This window comes from Peromyscus maniculatus, chromosome 19, assembly GCF_049852395.1.
Source record: "Peromyscus maniculatus bairdii isolate BWxNUB_F1_BW_parent chromosome 19, HU_Pman_BW_mat_3.1, whole genome shotgun sequence".
Classification (NCBI taxonomy): Eukaryota; Metazoa; Chordata; class Mammalia; order Rodentia; family Cricetidae; genus Peromyscus; species Peromyscus maniculatus.
This window is the reverse complement of record NC_134870.1, coordinates 65,997,332-66,019,639: the sequence shown is the minus strand read 5'-3', so window position 1 is coordinate 66,019,639 and position 22,308 is coordinate 65,997,332. Positions and strand designations below refer to the sequence as shown.

At 45.5% G+C, this 22,308-nt stretch overlaps 1 protein-coding gene across 6 annotated transcripts in view; it reads right to left on the bottom strand.

Annotated features, from left to right (window-relative positions):
- The window catches only part of Myo5b (myosin VB), a 309,643-nt gene that overhangs the window by 85,361 nt on the left and 201,974 nt on the right, over positions 1-22,308 (bottom strand). For all 6 annotated transcript variants that reach the window (XM_015992657.3, XM_076555509.1, XM_076555510.1 and 3 more), the window contains 2 exons: positions 9,689-9,811; positions 8,899-8,982 (listed from right to left, as the gene is read on the bottom strand). In XM_015992657.3, coding sequence (XP_015848143.2) covers positions 8,899-8,982; positions 9,689-9,811 — 207 coding nt within the window. The remainder of the gene's footprint in view (positions 1-8,898; positions 8,983-9,688; positions 9,812-22,308) is intronic.

Below are 22,308 nucleotides of genomic sequence, written 5' to 3'. Positions count from 1 at the left end.
ATGCCCAGAGACTAACCTGATCAAGATAATCCTTCACAGACAAGCCCGGGAGCTTGTCTGCTTGGTAATTCTAGATTATATCAAGTTGACATTCAGTATGAACTACAACACAGTCCTAGAAGCCTGTGAAAACTGGGCAGCATGCCTGGACATTGCATTATAATCTGCTGGAGGATATAGCTCATCTCAGCTCCTGGTAGTCAGACACCTGACAATACAGCCATGAATACCATGAATATGTGACAGTATCCACGTGAAGCAGCAAGATGGTGCTGGTGGCACATGAGAGCTGAGCTTGGGTGTCAGAATCAGGTGACAGCTCACCCAAAAGCAGGCTCTACATCCCTGTTAGCTTATTATGCTGAGTGGCAAGCCTAGGTGACTGGGGCATGTAACAGGTCAGGGACCATCTCATCCCTTGAAGGCTTCTTGTAACTCAACCATACCCAGAGTGGCGTAAGAGCACTGGCCGGAAGTTGGTGTGTGTCCACTGCATGGGGAGGTGCAGACACTGCCCAGCCAGCATTCCCTGATCCCGTGTGATGATCTCTGGCGTTCTTTACACAATAATAAAAACAGGCATAAATTCTGAAAAGTGCCAGTTTTCACCAATCGTTACACCTGGTCATCTGCACGAACTCCCGAGAGCACCAACACAGGTGTACCGAGCTGCAGGTGCAAGGTTGTGATGACTAAGGTTCAAAACCAGCACTCAAGGCTTGTCTCTTATACCAAGGATTTTAAACTAAAACAAAGGATATAAACAACTATTTTACACTAAGTATTATAAGTTTATGGTTTAAAGTCAATTTTAGAGTCAAGAGTACTTATGTATAAGTGTTGTTGTTGTTTTCAAGACAGGGTTACATATAAGTATTTTATATGAAAACTTTCCAGCAACTGTAGGTTATAAGCAACAAACCTGTACACTGTGTGCATGTGCATGTATTACAATCAGCATGTCTGTTGGCTCTTCTTCATACCTTCGCTTTCTCATAGAACCAGCCGTGAGAAGCACCTTGACTTTCAGTTTTTCAGCATAGTGATTTGTGTGCCAATAATCTCTACAGTTCACTGGCCTAGGAAGTCTAAAAGCACCAACCAATCTGGCCTGGGGGGCTCTAGACATAAGAGTGTTTGTGTAGCACAAGGGAGGCCCTGGGTTTGAGTGCAAGCATCACATAAGTACAATGAATAAATTAAAGTATAAACCAATAAGACCAAAGACCATCTCTCGTGAACAGCCAAGTACATTCTTCTGGCTACTTCATGTCTGTTAACAGACTGGTGACAATCAGCACTAGAGAATATGGTCATATCCTAGTCCAGGGCCTGGAAATATTCAAAATATGCAGAACCAAAATATTTACATAACAGGAAATAAAGGGGCTCCAGTCCCTACTAAGGATAATGAGGACAACGTTGTCAAGCAGGTCCTTCAGTGACATAATTATAGATTATTTTAAGTGTCATCTGCCAACAGGTGGCAATTCGGCATCTCTGCAATGGATTTTCCTTCTCTTCACATATGGCATTTCAAAGTCATAAATGTGTCTTTTTAGAGGAGCAAGGACCTAGCCGATTGTCTGAGAAATATATCTGTGCCACTATCATAGTAGCATTACTTTTACTAGGTATTAAATTCTATGTGCTACCACAGAAATGAAACCAATCCTTTCCAGTTCCCAGATATCCAACCCATGTTGTGCTAGGGGCTGGTAACACAAAAGTGAACACAAACAAATGCAGCCTCTTACACAAATGAGGAGTTCATGGTCTAGCATGGAAGGTGAGCACTTATCAGTTACCCACAGGGTAGAAAGGACAATGACAAGAAGATGTCCTAAAGAAAGTGAGAAAATGACACATTTGACCAAATCAGAGTCTGAGATGAGGAAACCAGGAACGGGGTCTCTCAGGGGGTCTTCCTGTTTGCTTTCTGTTGCTGTTGTTGCTGTGATAAGCATTATGACCAAAAGCAATTCAGAGGGGAAAGGATTTATTTGGGCTCACAGGTAGAATATCAGTTTACTGTAATCCATCATTAAGGGTAGCCAGGGCAGTAGCTGGGGGGCAAGAAGTTAGGGGGCAGGAACCAAAGTGATGGATATGGAAGGATGCTGCTTCCTGGCTTGCTGCCTTTAGCTTGCTTGTCCTGCTTTCTTTTTTTTTTTTCTTTTCTTTTTTTTTTTTTTTTTTCCGAGACAGGGTTTCTCTGTGTAGCTTTGCGCCTTTCCTGGAGCTCACTTGGTAGCCCAGGCTGGCCTCGAACTCACAGAGATCCACCTGGCTCTGCCTCCCGAGTGCTGGGATTAAAGGCGTGCGCCACCAACACCCCGCTTGTCCTGCTTTCTTATACAGCCCAGGCCCACCTGATGCCCACAGTACCATATTTGGGCAAACGGGATATGTGATGGGTAGAAAGCATGTCTCATGGGGAAGTATGTGCAGAGATGGAACTCAGTACATCCTGGGAACTAGTAAAACATAAAGCCAGTTCACAGGCACAAGTGAGCTCGAGAGGGCAGCAAGAAGGACCAGACGGTGAAGGATTTGTATTTTCAATCCCAGGAGTAATAGGATATTTAAGGGAACAAAACAAAATGGGGGTGAACAGTACTTATGCTGTACTGGGTGTGCCTGAACACATTCAAGCTTCCCCCCAAACCAAAAGGCAGAGATGCCAACACTCTCGGGGAGATCTGAGGCTACACTGGCAGTACTCATCTAAAGGATGTGGGGTTTGTTTTCAAAGCTGTGTTTAAACTGCAGATCTCTGCTATTGAGATTGCACCCCGGAAGGAGAAGTGGGGTTCATCCGTGCAGGTTTGTTTCAGTGACTCAGTGGTCATATCGAAAGATCTAGGTTGGCCATGAGACTAAAAGACTAAGAGGAACCCTTATATAACCCAGGATTGTAGGCAACAGCAAGAGCCAGGCAGAAAATGCCCAGCAGGACCCCTATCCACCCATCTGCCAGGAGGGTTGGGATACATAGGAAATTAACTGGGGAATGCCCCAAATAGAAACAAACCCAAATTACAACTTGATAAAGAACTCTAAGGACAAAATACCTACACTACTGGACGGGGCAAAGGGGAAACTCTAGGTTCGCTCTCAGAGCTGCTCAGAAACCTGCTTTGTACGCAAGCTGGCCAGAAGTCTTCAGCTCTTCCTATGGCAGCCACTGAGATGTGTCCTCTGAGGCTTTTCCACAACCCGCTCCCTCCTCTCTCGACAGCAGTCACGGTAACACATTCAGACAAACCAAACACATCGCTAATCCTGTTTGCCATTTATGTGAAATGTCCCCATAGGTACCGGCTTCTCTCCTTTCTGCTATTCAAGCCTAGATACAGACTGTAAAGACCCGAGGCAAATCTATTTGCAAAGGGATTAAGAGGGGTATGAAAACACCTTTTAAAGACTGACAGTCTAAGAAAATTTCAATTACAGCTGTGTGCACAGTGTTTCCTTGGAAACCACACCTATTCACTCATAAGATTCTAATGGAGATTTCCTTTCAAACAGACATGTGATACTGAAAGAGGACTCAGTTGAACAGTTTGATCAGGAGCTTTTCCTCAAAAAAAAAAAAAACTGCTGCAAACATAAAAATAAATGCACTTTCTTTTCAAACCATTCTTTCACATGGTTGATGCTACACTTGGGTGGGAGGAGGGTGAAACTTCAACGTTTAAATAAAAAATATTTAATGGGCTTTGAGAGAGTCAGCTCCACCCTGGAAAAGGGAAGGCAACACTGTTTATCAACTGAAGTTCTAATCTGCCTATTCTTGGACACATTTTCCAACAGCCAGGGTAGGGGATGCCAAGCACACCAAGGAACTCACGTGTCATAATGCGAGGTCTCAAAGTGCCGTAGAAGTTCACCCTTAACAGCAGTGAAGTCTCAGAGCAAACTGTGATGGTGGGTTTTAATGTCAACTTGTCACAGATTTGAGTCATGTGGGTAGGGAAATTGTTCTGACCACCTTAACTGATGTGGGCAGATGCACTCCTCCAAATGTGGACAGGTGTACTCCAAATGTGGACAGGTGCGCCCCAAATGTGGACAGACTCTCTGGTAGCAGTCCAGATAAAAAGGCCTGTGGCTCACTTGGCCGTCTTTCCTCCACTGAGTAGATTTGCCCCGTTGTTGCTGCTGAGTCCTTCACTGATTTTGGTCCTAGGGTCCATCACTGACTAAGGGGCAGTGGCAGGAACCCTTCAGGGTTGTGGCCCCAGATTGGGACTGCTGAGGCGCCTGACCTTGTGGACCAAGTGCCAACCCTGATGAGAGAGAGCCACTGTGGGGCTCCTCCATCTGCTGAGGCTCCAGCCTCAAGGGCTGGTCACCTACCAGGTTTTCAGCCTCTCAAGAGTGACAAAACTTGTTACTGTTTTACAAATTCTTTATGTATACATATCACACACACACACACACACACACACACACACACACACACACACACACACACACTTTATTGGTTCTGTTTCAGAGAACCCCAAGGCACAAACATTGTTTCGAGTGGAGCACTGGGGCTCAGTCTGAGGAGCTTCTCTGCTATGCCTGGACCCCAGGGACTGCCAGACTTAAAGCAGGCACTTTGGATGGACTCTCTGAACCATAATGTTCTTGAGGTCACTTCTCTGATAACATTCAGTGGAGAGATGGTATCACTTGTGTCCATCCAGACCCATGGTCCAGGCTGCCTGTCTCACACTTACACAAATTTCCAACTCAATAGTTGTCCCCCCCCCCCCCGCACTCACACACAGCAGCAGATAGGAGAACATCTTCAGAGGAACAATACTGCCCTATTTAGGAGTGCTCCCCAGCCTCCCCATACACTAAGACATTCCTTCTCTTAAGCAGCAAAAGTTGGGAGGAAAAACTTGCCAATCTTCATATTAAAAGAAACGAATGTGTTAAGGCCATGGTTTTAAGAGGCATTTCTTCGCTGTGTCCCTATTTATAGCTCTGTAATAGCTGAGAAGGCAATTAGCTCCATTCTAGCTCTTCACAGTGTAACAGGCTTCCCTAATCACTTTCTCATTATCACCGCTTTGCTTTATCCCCACTAAGTGTGAGTTCTGGGAGGTCCCCCTGGCTGGTGGCAGCTGGGAGTCCTCTATTTCACACCACTTAATTATTCCCGACAAGGTGATAATTTCTTATCAGGTACGCCACATAGAGGATAAAAGCCAATGGTTTCTCATAAAATAAAAGTACTTGAAATAAAATTATAAATTTACACGACAATTTGAGAACTAGCTGTGTTTAGAGATTAAAATTTATCTTTTAAAAAATAGGCATTACACTATTCAGCTGATGTCCTAGGGTCTTTTATGTTTCTAGATCTATCTCATTCTATTGTTGGCATGCATTTGAAAGCTAAGTCTCGGAGGACCGCTACCACAGCTAACATTTCAGAAACCCGGAGTGGCTTGGTGACGAAGGATGTCAATATTCACAATGACAGATGTACCGGGCACCAGACAGGGCCCGAGTGCACAGGGCCTCTCTCTACTCTGCAGCTGCATCTATGGAGGTTCGTCTGTAGGTTCCGGTCGGGGGTGTAGGGGAGGCAACATGGTCACTAGATTGGCAGAAGAGAAAGCTGGAAGTGTGATGGTTGGGTTGGGACAAAACAAGGGAGTCTGACTTTCTAAGAACACAGCGCAGACCGTTTTGCCCTTCAGTTTAATAACTCTACAACTGTTGCGCATACCCACTGAACTATCAGTTTCACTTGTAAAATAATAGCAAACTACTGAGAGTTATTTGAGAAAGGAAGAGCATGTGTGTATGCACATGGAAGGATACAATGTGTACAAAATCAGAGGGGACTAGGCATGCATATTGTGATTATTTCACCCTTAAAGGAAGTACCAGTGTGCTATAATGTAGACTAGGCATTCATTGAAAGATGGTTCATGAAATATGAGAGGGGACGTGTATATAGCTCTGTGATATTTGAATTTTTAGGACTAAATTTCTAATAAAAATGCAGTATGTTTAACCTAAAACACCATCACAAGCGGAAAAGAGCAAGAGCACCATTCTTCCCAAGGCCTGTTTTCCAGGCCGACTGTTGGTTAGTGTCAGGTAACTTAGATTCAGGTGAGTTTTTACCATTTCCCGATATGACTGGCTCACTATTTCCAAGTTGACTGTGCAAACAATATCATCCATTGGTGAGTATCTGCTTTTCTCCTGGGAGTCTGGAAGATTAGTTCATGCTAGACGGAGGATGCCTGTGTAAATATCCATTGGCAAATGTTCTGGTAAATGAAGTATCGTTGCTCTTGCTTCTCTGGAGGAACTCCACACAGCTTGTGTGAGTTCACCGGGAGAGGAGTTTTGGAAGCTTGCACCTGCTCTCTCCCAGATGCTCCCCAACACACCTGCTCTTTGCTGAGTTTGTCTTGTGTTCAAACACTTCAATAATTGTTGCCCTATGTACAACCGCATCCAATTTCTGCAGGTCTTCCTAGCAAACTGCTGACACTCAGGCCCCCATTACACTCTCTTCTAGAGAACTTTCTTCTTGACCTTCACACTCCTCCCTCACAACCACACATACCTTTCTGCATCTTGTGTGTATGTACTAACTACATTTTCCCACTGGACTAAGAACCCAGAGATTGTCTAGATATGTCTATATATGTCTCTTTCTATATACATAACTATTCAATGAAGCTATTAAATAAAATTAAGTGGCAAAAACTGCTCAGCTAATACGAATACTTGCCTTGCCAGACACTTTTTCTTCTCAGCAATAGTCACTTTTAGGTTATGATATCCCCAAGTTCCTCAAACTAAGACACTCAAAATCAAAACAGTAGCAGAACTAATCTGTACTAAGTCATCACTTATGTTCCCCCAAAGGAGGATCGTCCATAAAGATGACAGAGGCTCCCATGCCTGCAGGCCACCTCTCAGAATCCCAGGCAACATGGGGTAGGAGTGGTACACAAACCATTCTCTTCAGTTGTGACTAGAGGATACTTTCCTACACCCCATCCCCATTCTCGTCAAAAATGGAGAAACTCCTGCTAACTACCATGGACTAGAGATCTAGGACATTAACCTGGTATCAAACTCCAAAACCCCATGTACATTTACACAAACCGATGGTCTCTGCGGTTTGTTCCCTGACGTGGATATTCTGAGATGAGAACAATGGCTGCTGCTGACTCAAACCCTCTCTAAATCCCATCTTAGGCCCCTGATGGAGAAGGGCTCACTTGGCTTTAAGCAGCTGGGTTAGTGCTGCTGGCTGTACTTTCTCCATTCTATCATTTCTCTTTATTGCATCCACAATTCTAAAGCTTATCACAAAGAGAAATCCCTCTGTCACCTCTCCAGTGTTATCAGGGCCCTGCAGTGAGCTTGGTACCATATGGCTGCGGAGAAAGACTCCTAAATCCTGCAGAGTCGTCCTGGGTCCTACTGAAAGGCTACATCATCTACAGCTGGCAGCACCATCTACGTCAGCTGCTAGAAAACAGGTGCACTGGCCTCTCCTGGCTGAGGCACCTCCAGACTTCTTTTCCCTTCACGTTATCTCAGCCTCTCCTGGCTGCAGACTCTCCCTGAGTCTCAGTTCCCTTCAGATTTCCTGTGCAGATCTTTGTCAGCTCATCCAGGGACAATGAGAATGTAGCTTTGCTCATCTCTGGATGCAAACAGTGGCTCAGGGTAATGACTCACAGGCCAACATTTAAATGTGTGTAGTGATGAGGGCAGACGAACACACTATCTGCATTTCTTTGCTAAGCTCATGAGAAAGAAGCAGATGGGATTTTGGAGATAATAAACGTTCCAAAGTAGATTTAAATGCCCTTGACATCTCATATTTTGTTACTGTGATGGCTATTCTTGGCTGTCAACTTGACTACATCTGCAATTAACTAAACTCAAGCATCTAGCACACCCGTGAGGGATTTTCATGACTGGATCATTTGACATGGGAAGATCCACCTTAAATCTGGGCCACACCTTCTGGTGGCAGCCTCTATAAAGGGCATGGCAGAAGGAAGCTCTTGCTCTTTGCCTGCTTGCCCTCACTGTTGATGGAAAGTCCATTCCTTCATTAGTATTAGAACCTACTTCTTTGGGATTCTGACATATACTGAAGACCAGCTGAGACATCTAGCATCATGGACCGAACAACTGTTGGGTGCTTGGACTTTCTCTTGGGAGACAGCATTGTCAGGACAGTCATGTAAGCCATGCTAATATCATAGATATCCATTCTATCAGTCCTGTTTTCCTTGGGAATCCTGACTGATACAATGACATTCAGATTGTGCCCTTCAGAAGTCACCAACACTAGGCTTGGAGGGGTTCAGATCAGCTTATGTATGCAAGCAGGGCAAGGAAGACAAGTGACTTGAACCTTCACCCCAACTTACTCCTATGCCTCCCCCTGGTTGTCATCTGTCTGACACCCCCCCCCATGTGCTTTATCTGGGGTGTTTTTCCTAGTTTTCTCTCTTGGAATAAAGAGATACCTTCTTCTTGCTTTCTCCCCTCCACCAGATGTAACCAACAAGCTCCGCATTGCTACTTTCCCATAGTCCACAGTGGGGCTCACAATAGCAAACCCCATCCCCGGTTTGTTGGTTTACATATTCTTTTCCTTCAGTCTTTAACCCCAGCTAGAACTTGCTATGTAGGTCAGGCTGGCCTTGAACTTGCAGGAATCCTCTTGCCTCTACCTCCAGAGTGCTAGAATAACAGGCATACATATCACACCCAGTTCCCATATATCTATTTTTTTATGGTGCTGGGGATTGAACCCAGGGCCCTGGACAAGTATTCTAACGTGACTTAGCAGGCATTCCCCCTTGGAGTCTCTCTGCCAACCCCATTCCCAGTGTTCTTTACCTTGCTGGCCTTCAGGATGTTGATCTGTTCTTCATATACCGTATCCCTATTTTTCTCCAGAAAACCATCTGAAAGGTACTCCACCTGAGGCCATGGCAATGAAAGGAAAAACAGTCAGTGTTTCCGGAGCCGTGGCAGCTTCTTAAGTAATTCCAGCTCATCTAGTAACATTTTCTAAGAGAACTAAGAGTAGATGGAGATCCACAGACGCCCCCGCTGAAAATGCAAATCTGTTATGTCGAGATTTACACAGAGGCAACTGAGTACTCATTTGGCAGGAGATAACACTGTCTTAAAAGGGAATTCCCATGAGAGAAAGCTTCTTTAGGGCTCCATGAACGCATCTTCTCTGCCAGTGGCCCAGACGCACTGAACCAGGATATGCAATTACATGCACATTACCACCTAAGAATTCGGTCAAAATCCATCTAGAGAAGTTCCACGTCTCTACCCATCACTGGGATCGCTGCTGCTACTCCAGAAGGAATCCAGACAGTGTGAGTACCTTGGCTTTACTCCTCCCTCTTCTCAGGCTCAATGACTCCTAAGTGCTCCACTGCTGCTGGCTTCCCAGGAGAGCAGCCCTCAATTACTGCCTGCTGTTCATGCTCAGCTTGTGCCCGGTATACGAGAGTTGGGGCCAGGGCAGGGTGGGGAAGAAAGCACAGAGGAGAACCTACCGGCAACCCCAGGCCACTGGAACTCACAAAGACCACTTCCTATGCCTGGAAACCCTTTATTTCTCCCTACTGTGGGCCTAAGGGGTCCCAGGTCAAGAGAGGACAGATACCTTGTCTGCAAAGTGGACGACAATGAAGGCTGTGTTGGACATGCGTGGTTTCTGGAAGTGCTGGCTGTTGGAGTGTCGTTCGTAGAGCTTCTGGGCCCAGTTCTGATCAGTTCCTTTGGGGACCTGGAGAACCACAAGACCGGGTACAGTGCTTCATGAAGCAGGACAAGGCCGTGGAGCATCATGGCCGAGGGTTGGGGTCTGGATTCAGCTCTCAAGCCGGGGCACTGACTATGATATAAGATCGACTCAACCCTGAACTCTTGGGATCGTGCTATGAAAGGTCATTGACCTGCTGTGTGTAAGCTGGCATCCATGGGAGGCTGTTGAGCCTCAGAGAACAAGCTAGGCAACAGAAAAGGGAAGTCCAAGGAGAGGATGAAGATGGACACTGAGGCCATGGGGGCAGGATCCCATTTGTGGAGCTGTCTGAAGATGCTCTTCCCTGTAGTCTCAGCACACCCATTCCCTTCAGCATCACGGTCCTGCTCACTCAGAAGATGGGCATAATTAGCCAGCACCCCTCCCCTAGCTCATCCATACTCCTGCCCTGGCTTAGCCTGTTGACCTTTCTTCTGAAGCCTTTTCTGGCCATTTTTTTGGTTTCGTGTCTGTCTTGTGTGGAATTCCTAACAATTGAACTTACACACATAGGCATACTATGATAGCTCACCATTAGCTTCTGGATACTGTTAGCACATACTATAAATCCATAGAGTCCGAGGGCTGTCTTAGATCTTTTCCCACACATCAAAGGACTGTGAATTGGTTTCTGGTCACACACTGCATGATGCTTTTCTTACTCCCTGTCCCCCAAATGTAGATCTAGATTTGGTGGCGTCCCTATGTGAGAAATTCCCAGGGACAGCTTCTCTCCACATCTCTACAGATGGCTTCCAGAGTAAATAAGCAACTTGCTTCACTGAAGCTTTAACACAGACTGCCGATGGTGCTCTGAGATTAGTTCTGCTCACAGCCGTCATCAGAGAAGTTTCTTTTTGCAGTCGGTGGTGGTTTCTGGAGTCACATCTGGTCAGAATGCTGGAGAGTAAGTGACAGGGCAGTGCTCAGCCCTAAGTGGGACATCTGTATCACACCCACTCCACGGGGGTGGAGGCGGGAGTGTGCACACTCAGGAAACGGCCTGGAGGATGAGTGGAGATAACAGAAATGGCAGAACTCTGGGAGGTGTGCCATGAAACGGGGACTGGCAGGACATGGGCACTGCAGTCATGAACTCACGGAAGCTGCAGTTACCTGCACAAGACTGGGCCCATTGGCATGTATGGGGGAGGGACTCACAAGACTCCGCCCCTCACTGTCAGTCTACAGGCCGTTCATGGGTGCTCGGGTGGAGGGAGTCATTTTCTTCAGTGGTGAAGCCACTGATAAACTGCCCAGGTTCCAGTCAACTAGCACTCTTCCCCCCTCCACACACACACACACTTACACTTGTACAAGCAGCACCGGGTTCACTGGGTTTAAAAAAAAACAAAAACAAAAACAAAGGCACTGAAGTAAGAGGGACCTGTTGGAAGAAGAAGAGTTTGGGAGAGAGAGAGCGGGAATGAGAGGATAATAATGGGGTAGGAAAAAAATACAACACTGTGCCTGCTGCTCAATGGTCAGTGATGGCAGGGGCTTATCCAATGAGATATCACTTGCTCTGTTACCCTTGACACCCACTGACCGTCCTGAGTTACAGGTCCTCACTGACTCTCCTCCATGAGTTCCTGTCATACTTTCTGATAAGGCGAGATTGGCACTGACCCGTGCAGTGACCATTTAAAAAAGGACTTTACTCGGTAAATAAGATGTTCCGAACGGAAAATGCTTACACATGTGGAAACAAACTTCCTAAGTCCTTTGTAAGCACACTGATTTTTCTCCAGATTCAATTTGGTATAACTAGTACTGAATCCCCTGTGCCACGTGCCATAGGAAATTCAAAGGGAGGAGAAACCTCTTTCCCGAAGGAGGCTATTAATTGTATTGGGCGGACAATAAAATACATTTAATTCAGCACTTTCTATATATACTCTTTTATATTTGTCTCCAAGAGTTCTGTTTTAGAACTACCAGGTGTGGATGAAGGAGGAGTCAGCATATAGTGAGGCTTGTCTGAACCAGGCAGGCCGGCCGGCACCTGGGAGCAAAAAGGACCTCAAGGGAAGGGCCCAACTGGGTCAGACAGACCCACAGACAGAAGCTCCACTAAGCAAATGCTGCAATCTGTTAGCAGCCCGATCACCTTGGCTTGAAAATGCACTTGGACTTCAATGGGAAAACCCTATGATCCTATATAGTCACTAATTTAGATGGGCATGAACAGTCAGAGGAGACCAGGGATCAAGGTCACATGTATACTATTTTATGACTAAGATCCACTTCTCCCCAATCACTTCCAACTAAGATCAGCCAGCAGGGATTCCCAGTTTAGATTCTCATCACAGCAACAGCCAATGTCCGCAGTGCTTATTATTAGGTATAGTTAAAACACATTTCACTGTATCAACTCACTTATCTCCATATCACTCTATGAGCTAGGTATAGTGTTTATACACACCCCAGAGATGAGGACATTGAGACAAAAAGGTTAGATGACTTGTGCAAAACTTGGCCTGGGGTCCAAGTCAGACAAGGCTGGCTCTAGGATATGTGTCCTTCAGTACTCTACTGTCTGGCCTGGCAACAGTGTCTAAGGCAACTATGAATGCAGGCTCAGGTGAAAAACCACATCTCCAAAAATATTTTCACACAAATAAAATTTATTCAGCCACGGGAGAAAGGAAATCCTGCATTTGAACACAGCCTGGATCACGGCCATCTTTAGCGCTAGAATGTACAGGGGAACCAATCCTTGAAAAGGAATTCACACATGGCTGCATGCAGGGTTCCTTACACTCCTTCTGAAGCATCATGGAGAACCCCGGACCAAGAGCCTGGTTCCAGCTCCATTTCTCAGAAGCCTGAACCCTCTGGCCTGTGGTGCTGGCCGACACTTATTGGGAACTCAGAATTTATCCAGAATAGGAAACTCTATGGAGATGGGCGAGGTAACGGGCAGGGGTGCTGATGCGTTCAGTGCAGGGCAGTGAAGGTGTTTGTTTGGACAAGGACAGGGGACGTGATGGTCGGCAAAGCTGAATGCCCTGAAAGCCAGTGAGCTGGAGGCTTCTGATGCTCACACTGTGAGTGTTGCATCTCAATGAAGCTCTTAAAAGCGCTTTCCTCTTTGCTATTAAGATAAAGTAGCGATTTGTTTTTCAAGGAGGCAGTGTTGGGGAACAGAACCATTTTTCTAATGTCCTTGAATAAGGATTATTTCACCACAGACATCGCCCCTGCTTGGGACATCACCTGGGGCCAAAGCCTGCCCCCAACAGAACAGCAGCCCGAAGTGACAGCTAAGGCCCCTTGACCATTGATTTACCCCTGCTTTTGTCCTGTCCCCCTGGGCCACTGCTGCAGCGATGGCTTTCTGGGTCACTGATATGCTGTCTGGCTCCACCCTATGCCTCTTGGGCCCTCCCACATGTTCCCCATAACCTCTCAAGTCACCCTGCACCAAAACCTCCCCAGGCCCCTCTGGCTTAAAGAAGTATTATTACCACCACTACCTCCTCCTTTCTTTTCTCTTTTTTTTTCTGGGATTAAAGGAGTGGGTCCCTATACCCAGCCCTGTAGAATACTTCTGTCCCCTCACTGTCACAGAACCCAGCTGGGCCCAGGACTCTGTGGTCCCGTAGTTCTCTAGGGAGGTGGCTGCTTCTTCCACACCCGACTACATTGCAGCGCTATTTGGGCCTTAACTCCGCCCCCCTCAGCAAACATCCACGTAATCGTGGCAGAACTAGCCATGCCCCCTCCCCTCTTCCCCTCACCCAGGGATGTCAGAAGTCTTGCATCAGCTCATCCTCACTTCACCAGGCCCTGCCTGCCTTGTCATTCAGAGGGACAGTGCCACTGCCAAAGGCAGACCAGGTTTCGCGCCGAGAATCCCTTCTGTGGGCTGGGATTCTGCTCAGAGCTCTAAGCAGAGTGCTGACCGGGCGGCTCCTCCATTCCTTTATGGTCCTTGACCTCAGCAAACACACCTGTACTTCAGTTACCGTCCTTCCTAGTCATAGAAACTACTCCCACCCCCACCCTCTACCAGCTTGTGACTCACTGCAGAGGCCTGCTCGTCTCCTTCACAGAAAATCCAGGTTGCCAGGCAGGAAATTAAAAACTAAGAAGATGTAGCTAGTTCACCGGAAAAGAGCTGGCCTTGCACAGGGGTCTGATGGGCAATTTCAAGGGTGTGATGTGCACACACACACACACACACACACACACACACACACACACACACACACAGACACGCAGACACGCAGACACGCACGCACGCACACATGCACGCACCCAGTCTTAAAAAGATAAAATGGAATTCCTGCTTGAATATTCAGAAATTTCTCTGCACCTACTCACCCTCCGCCCTAGGAAGGAGATCTTCCCCTAGGAAGCCTCTGGCACTGCCTGGCATCTTGGCAGTCTAAGTCCCCACTAGCCTGGCAAGTGGGTGATTAGGGCTCTCAGCAAACCTTCCCTTGGAAGGGGCGGGAGGCCTCATGCAGAGATGGCAGCCTTACGACTTAGAATCTGTCTGAAGCACCTCTGTCCCTGGCGGGGCTCAGCTGTGTCTCCAGTGCCTCAGCTTATGTCCCTCTCTGCCTGCTGTGGGACATAAGCCCCCTCTGCACCCCTCTCTGCACCCCCTCTGCACCGCCCCCCCTGCCGCTGCCAACACTGCGCTGTTGCTCCTGAGGCCTTTGCTCTGAAAATGCAGCACCAGGTCCGTGTACACCACATTCTGTGTCTCACAGAGTGTGGCAGACAGGAGGAGGCTGAAACGGTTTTTTGTTTTGTTTTGTTTTTCTTTTTCTTTTTTTTTTAATATATATTTTATTTTACAATACCATTCAGTTCTACATATCAGCCATGGGTTCCCCTATTCTCCCCCCTCCCACCCCCTCCCCTTACCCCCAGCCTACCCTCCATTTCCACCTCTTCCAGGACAAGTCCTCCCCCGAGGACTGCGATCAACCTGGTAGACTCAGTCCAGGCAGGTCCAGTCCCCTCCTCCCAGACTGAGCCAAGCGTCCCTGCATAAGCCCCAGGTTTCAAACAGCCAACTCATGCAATGAGCACAGGACTCGGTCCCACTGCCTAGATGCCTCCCAAACAGATCAAGCCAATCAACTGTCTCACCTATTCAGAGGGCCTGATCCAGCTGGGGGCCCCTCAGCCTTTGGTTCATAGTTCATGTGTTTCCATTCATTTGGCTATTTTTTTGCAATAATTGAGTAAAACTGAAATTTATTATAAGCCACAGTCGTCCTAGGGATCTCCATGCTATATATATATATAGCCTCTATGGTTCTATGGGTTGTGGTCTGATTGTTCTTTATTTTATATCTAGAATCCACCTATGAGAGAGTACATACCATAACTGTCTTTCTGGGTTTGGGTTACCTCACTCAGGATAATTTTTTCTAGTTCCATCCATTTGCCTGCAAATTGCATGCTTTCATTGTTTTTCTCTGATGAGTAGTACTCCATTGTGTATATGTACCACATTTTTTTCATCCATTCTTCCGTTGATGGGCATCTAGGTTGTTTCCAGGTTCTGGCTATTACAAATAGTGCTGCTATGAACATAGTTGAGCATGTATCTTTATGGTATGAATCAGTATTCCTTGGGTATATGCCCAAGAGTAGGACGGCTGGGTCTTGAGGTAGTTCGATTCCTAATTTTCTGAGAAACCACCATACTGATTTCCACAGTGGTTGTACAAGTTTACATTCCCACCAACAGTGGAGGAGTGTTCCCTTTGCTCCACATCCTCTCCGACATTGGTTGTCATTGGTGTTTTTGATCGTAGCCATTCTAACAGGTGTAAGGTGGTATCTCAGAGTCGTTTTGATTTGCATTTCTCTGATGATTAAGGATGTTGAGCATTTCTTTAAATGTCTTTCAGCCATTTGTAGTTCTTGTTTTGTGAATTCTCTGTTTAGCTCTTTAGCCCAGTTTTTAACTGGACTGTTCAGTACTTTGATGTCTAGTTTCTTGAGTTCTTTATATATTGTGGAGATCAATCCTCTGTCAGATGTGGGGTTGGTGAAGATCTTTTCCCAATCTGTTGGCTGTCTTTTTGTCTTATTGACTGTGTCTTTTGCCCTGCAAAAGCCTCTCGGTTTCGAGAGATCCCATTTATTAATTGTGCTCAGGGTCTGTGCTGTTGGTGTTTTATTTAGGAAATGGTCTCCGGTGCCAATGCGTTCAAGAGTGTTTCCTATTTTCTTTTCTATTAAGTTTAGTGTAACTGGATTTATGTTTAGGTCTTTGATCCACTTGGACTTGAGTTTTGTGCATGGTGACAGATATGGATCTATTGGTAATCTTTTACATATTGACATCCAGTTATGCCAGCACCATTTGTTGAAGATACTTTCTTTGTTCCATTGTATAGTTTTGGCTCCTTTGTCAAAAACCAGGTGTTCATATGTGAATGGATTAATGGCAGGGTCTTCAATTCGATTCCATTGGTCCGTATGTCGGTTTTTATACCAGTACCAAGCTGTTTTTATTACTATAGCCTTGTCTTGTTCATGAATTTAGTGGTATCGCTTTGAGTTTCTCTCCATTTAATTTGATGTTTGCTGTTGGCTTGCTATAAATTGCTTTTATTATGTTTAGAAATGTTCCTTGTATTCCTGATCTTTCTAAGACCTTTATCATGAAGGGGTGTTGGATTTTGTCAAAGGCTTTTTCAGCATCTAAGGAGATGATCATGTGGTTTTTTTCTTTCAGTTTGTTTATATGGTGTATTACATTGACTGATTTTCGTATGTTGAACCATCCTTGCATCCCTGGGATGAATCCTACTTGGTCATGATGGATGATTGTTTTGATGTATTCTTGGATTTGGTTTGCCAATATTTTGTTGAGTATTTTTGCATCAATGTTCATGAGGGAGATTGGTCTGTAGTTCTCTTTCTTTGTTGCATCTTTGTGTGGTTTGGGTATGAGGGTAATTGTAGCCTCATAAAAAGAGTTTGGTAGTGTTCCTTCTGTTTCTATTGTGTGGAACACTTTGAAGAGGATTGGTATTAGTTCTTCTTTGAAAGTCTGGTAGAATTCTGCACTGAAACCATCTGGTCCTGGGCTTTTTTTGGTTGGGAGACTTTTGATGACTGTTTCTATTTCTTTAGGGGTTATTGGTCTATTTAAATGGTTTATCTTGTCTTGATTTAATTTTGGTATGTGGTATTTATCCAGAAAATTGTCCATTTCTTCCTGGTTTTCCATTTTTGTGGAGTATAGGTTTTTGAAGTATGATCTGATGATTCTCTGGATTTCCTCGTTGTCTGTTGTTATGTCTCTCTTTTCATTTCTGATTTTGTGAATTTGGGTGCTCTCTCTTTGCCTTTTGGTTAATTTGGCTAGGGGTTTGTCTATCTTGTTGATTTTTTTCAAAGAACCAACTCTTTGTTTCATTGATCTTTTGTATTGTTCTCTTGTTTTCTATTTCGTTGATTTCAGCCCTCAATTTGATTATTTCCTGGTGTCTATTTCTCCTGGGTGATTTTGTTTCTTTTTGTTCTAGAACTTTCAGTTGTGCTGTTAATTCATTGGTATGGGTTTGCTCCATCTTCTTTATGTGTGCATTTAGAGCTATGAATTTTCCTCTTAGCACTGCTTTCATAGGGTCCCATAAGTTTGGGTATGTTGTACTTTCATTTTCATTGAATTCTAGGAACTCTTTAATCTCTTTCTTTATTTCTTCCTTGACCCATTGATGTTTCAGGTGGGCATTATTCAGTTTCCATGAGTTTGTGGATTTTCTATAATTTTTGTTGTTGTTGAGGTCTAACTTTAAGGCATGGTGGTCTGATAAGATACAGGAGGTTATTCCAATTTTTTTGTATCTGTTGAGATTTGTTTTGTGTCCAAGCATGTGGTCAATTTTTGAGAAGGTTCCATGGGGTGCTGAGAAGAAGGTATATTCTTTTGTGTTAGGATGGAATATTCTGTAGATATCTATTAGGTCCATTTGAGTCATAACATCTGTTAGGTCCTTTTTTTCTTTGTTAAGTTTCAGTCTGGTAGATCTATCTTTTGGTGAGAGTGGTGTGTTAAAATCTCCCACTACTAATGTGTGGGGTTTGATGTGCGTTTTAAACTTTAGTAGTGTTTCTTTTATGAATGTGGGTGCTTTTGTATTTGGAGCATAAATGTTTAGAATCGAGACTTCATCTTGGTGGATTTTCCCCGTCATCAATATGTAATGTCCATCCTGGTCTCTTTTGATTGATTTTAGTTTGAAGTCTATTTTATTAGATATTAGGATAGCTACACCAGCTTGTTTCTTAGGTCCATTTGCTTGGAAAGCCTTTTCCCAGCCCTTTACTCGGAGGTAGTGTCTGTCTTTGGAGTTAAGGTGTGTTTCTTGTATGCAGCAAATGGATGGGTCCTGTTTTCTTATCCATTCTGTTAGCCTGTGTCTTTTTATAGGTGAGTTGAGACCATTGATATTGATGGATATTAATGACCAGTGATTGTTAATTCCTATTATTTTTTGTGGTTGTGTTGTCCTTCTGTGGTGTATGTTGGTGTGGGATTATCTATTGCTTGATTTTTCATGGATGTGTTTAGCTTCTTTGGGTTGAATTTTCCCTTCTAGTGCTTTCTGTAGGGCTGGGTTTGTGGACAGGTATTGATTAAATCTGGTTTTATCCTGGAATATTTTGTTTACTCCGCCTATGGTGATTGAGAGTTTTGCTGGGTATAATAGTCTGGGTTGGCATCCGTGGTCTCTTAGTGTCTGCATGAGGTTTGTCCATGATCTTCTAGCTTTCATAGTCTCTATTGAGTAGTCTGGTGTTATTCTGATGGGTTTGCCTTTATATGTTACTTGCTCTTTTTCCTTTGCGGCTCTTAATATTTTTTCTTTGTTCTGTGTGTTTAGTGTTTTGATTATTATGTGGCGAGGGGACTTTTTTTTTTGGATCCAGCCTATTCGGTGTTCTGTAAGCTTCTTGTATCTTCATAAGTATTTCTTTCTTTAGGTTAGGAAAGTTTTCTTCTATGATTTTGTTGAATATATTTTCTGTGCCTTTGAGTTGGTATTCTTCTCCTTCTTCTATCCCTATTATTCTTAGGTTTGGTCTTTTCATGGTGTCCCAAATTTCCTGGATGTTTTGTGTTACAACTTTTTTGTCTTTAGTGTTTTCTTTGACTGACGAATCTATTTTCTCTATCGTGTCTTCAGTGTCAGAGATTCTGTGTTCCATCTCTTGCAATCGGTTGGTTATGCTTGTTTCTGTAGTTCCTGTTCGTTTAGTCAGGATTTCTATTTCCAGCATTCCCTCAGCATGTGTTTTCTTTATTGTCTCAAATTCATTTTTCAGATCTTGGAATGTTTCTTTCATCTGTTTAATTGCTTTTTCTTGGCTTGATTTGATTTCTTCCCATTTTTTGTTCGTTTTTTCTTCCATTTCTTTAAGGGAGTTTTTTTATTTCCTCTTTAATGGAGTTTTTCATTTCCTCTTTAAGGGAAGTTTTTATTTCCTCTTTAAGGGAGTTTTTCATTTCCTCTTTAAGGAAAGTTTTTATTTCCTCTTTGAGGGAATGTTTTATTTCTTCTTTAATGGCCTCTATCATCTTCTTATAGTCATTTTTAGGGTTGATTTCTTCTGTCATGATATGTTTAGGTCTTGCAGGTGTAGAATCACTAGGTTCTGATGTTGCCATATAGGTCTTTATGTTGTTGCCTGTATTTTTGAACTGGCATCTACTCATCTCTTCCTCTGTGCGGTACAGGTGGTGTCTGTGTCTGAGAGTGCCTCTCTTGTTCTAATTTTTAGTCTTGGTTTAGTAGGGGTTCTTGGTTAAATTGGTGCTATTGGGCTATTTCTTCAGGGGCAGCTGATTTCACTTGGTGAATTATATACTTATGATTCTGGTGATCTGGTTTGGTGGCTGGGTAGTGCCTTCTTCTGTGTTCCCAGGTCACATTTTGTTCATTTGTCAACTCCTCAGCTGATCTTGTTTCTTCAGACTTCAAACTGTAGGCATCTGAATCCTCTCCCAGATGGATTTCAGCTGAGCGGGGTAGTCTCACCAACACCTCCAAGTTGTTGGGTTTCACAGGATCAGCAGCTGGGCCCTGGGTTGTTCTCGGACGGAGTGTTCAGATTCGTTCTGGTTCCGACCCATGGAGATAGCTTCTTCCCCAGGTGTTGGGGTTAGGGGCGTCCCTGTTCCAAGCTGCGTCTGCTTGTCCCCGCCGCTGGGCCTGTCTACCTCTGTGGGCCACCGCTGGGCCTGAAAGTCTCTGCAGGCTGCCGCTGGGCCTGTATGTCCCTGTCGGCCGCCGCTGCTGGGGCCCGTCTACCTCTGCGGGCCGCCTCCACGGGCCTACCTGCGTCTGCTTGTCTCTGCCACCAGGCCTGTCTACCGAGTTATTACTTTAAATTGTTTCTGTCATTTGAAGGGGTCTTGCGAGGAAAACCATGTCGATCTACACCCTGTCAGCCATCTTGAACATCTTGACCTGGAGGCCTGCTGCTGTGTTGACAGCTCAGATGAGCCGCAACTTGGTGGCTTTAACAACCAATGCAACTTGAAAGAACCTGGTTTTCTTTTTATACAGCTTCTCATAAGTAGATTCCAAGAGGAGTACCCCAGGACATGGGTACCCCACCTGAAGACAGAGCAAGAGGACCTGGGAGCCTTCTGGACTGGGGCGGGAGTTCTGGGGGTTACTTTGCCAACTGCCGGACATGGTTTGCCTCTGCCGGTGTTCTCCATGACTGTTACCTGTTGTGTGCTCGCACACTGTCCCTGAAGCCACCGGTTCCCCGCTCAGCACTGCTCTGGGGTTCCCTCGGGGGCTTGGGTCCTACACTCTTGGGACCAATGCTGGACATCCTGTTTCCAATGCCAACCTCCACAGTCTTCAGACAACACAGCCAAAGAAATCCGCAAGCAGCCCTGGTGTGCTGGTGAAGGGAAGTGCATCTCACTGCAAGCCCTTTAGACAGCTGTTCAAGTCTCAGAACAGATTATCCCCAAGCACTGAGGTACTTTTGTGAGTGGCTGTGAGTAAATGGGATGTGAAAGGCCATGCTCCCTGGGAGTTCCTGCTTTGTGATGCATTAATTCTTCACGCAGGGCCAGACAGACCTGTGTAGAACAGGACATGCCCTGTGGTTCCTCAAGAGGGCATGGCTTTCCCCTTCCCCCCCCAGAGGGGAGCGAAGAGTTACAGTCTGACTAGAGCCAGGGCAGGGCTGCTACCCAGGCCTAGCTCTCCAGAGACCTGGGCTGGACTCAGAACCTGGAGCTGCCTTTGGCTTGGGAGTGCGCAGCTGGGGGAGATGGTTACTGGTAGGAATTGATGGCCTTGGGGAGGGAAGCACGGTCCCAGTTGAGCTGTGACTTAGGAAATGTAGGAAGGAGCTCCCAGCAGGAGGCAAACAGAAGGGTCAGGCCTGTGCCTTCACTCAGAGGCACTCAATCCAGGGACAGCTGTTTCACCTGACTGCAACTCGGCAGGGTGGGCAAGCCTAGACAAGCCTCAGACACATGGGATCGCCTTTCCCAGGCACCGACTTTGAAGCTAAAGCCCAGGTCTGCATGGAGATGCTGAAAAACATCAGGAGAGCCAGGTGTGTGGTACAAGCTTGTGATATCAGCACTGGGGACATGAGGTACAAAGATCGTTATGGTCTGAGGCAGTCCGAGCTACACAGAGAGTTCTAGGCCATGCTGGGCTACAGAATGAGACTGGGCCTCACAATCCCTCACTGCCACCCCTCAAAATTCATATAAATGTGCCATCTATAGAATGTGGTATGTTTTTTACTTTTTTGGAGGGATGGGGAGAGGGTTTTTTGTTTGTTTGTTGAGACAGCGTCTCAATAGATAGCACAGGCTAGCTTTGAACTCACTTTTTAGTCTAGGCTAGCCTTACACTGGAGTGAGCCTCTTACCTCCACATCCTGAGTGCTGGGACTGTGGTTGTGCACCAAGGCAGCGCTTCAGAAAGCCATTCTAGAAAGGAAACTCCTTTCCTTCCCTAAACACCCAGCCACACTCAATGCCTTTTCAGAAAATCATGGGAGAAAAGTCAAAGCAATTGGTTCTTCTCTTTCTAGACTAAGCCATAGGGCTCCCATACCTTCCGATGTGGGAATCGGTCTACACTCCACTCCCTTCCCAGTCAGGCACTGCACTGGGAGAGCCTGTCGACACCAAATTCAGTCTGCGTCGACTCATAGGGCAGGAAAGCAGGGAAGCTGGAGAACGCATTAAAGTTGGGTCTCTCCACCTTCCATTCCTCCTGCCGGATGCTCCCCTGCTATGGGCACAGTTTTCTTTTATACCAGGAGAAATCCACAAAATTCACATCGGGTGACTCTCACTGTCTCACGGATTTCCATCACTCACAGCCATCTGACACTATACATACCACCCTGGGAACACCTATCTAGACGCTGGCTGCTTCTCTGGGCAACTAGGACCTGTGAGAGACCAAATCCATACCACCATCACAGCACCTGCTTTCTGCCAA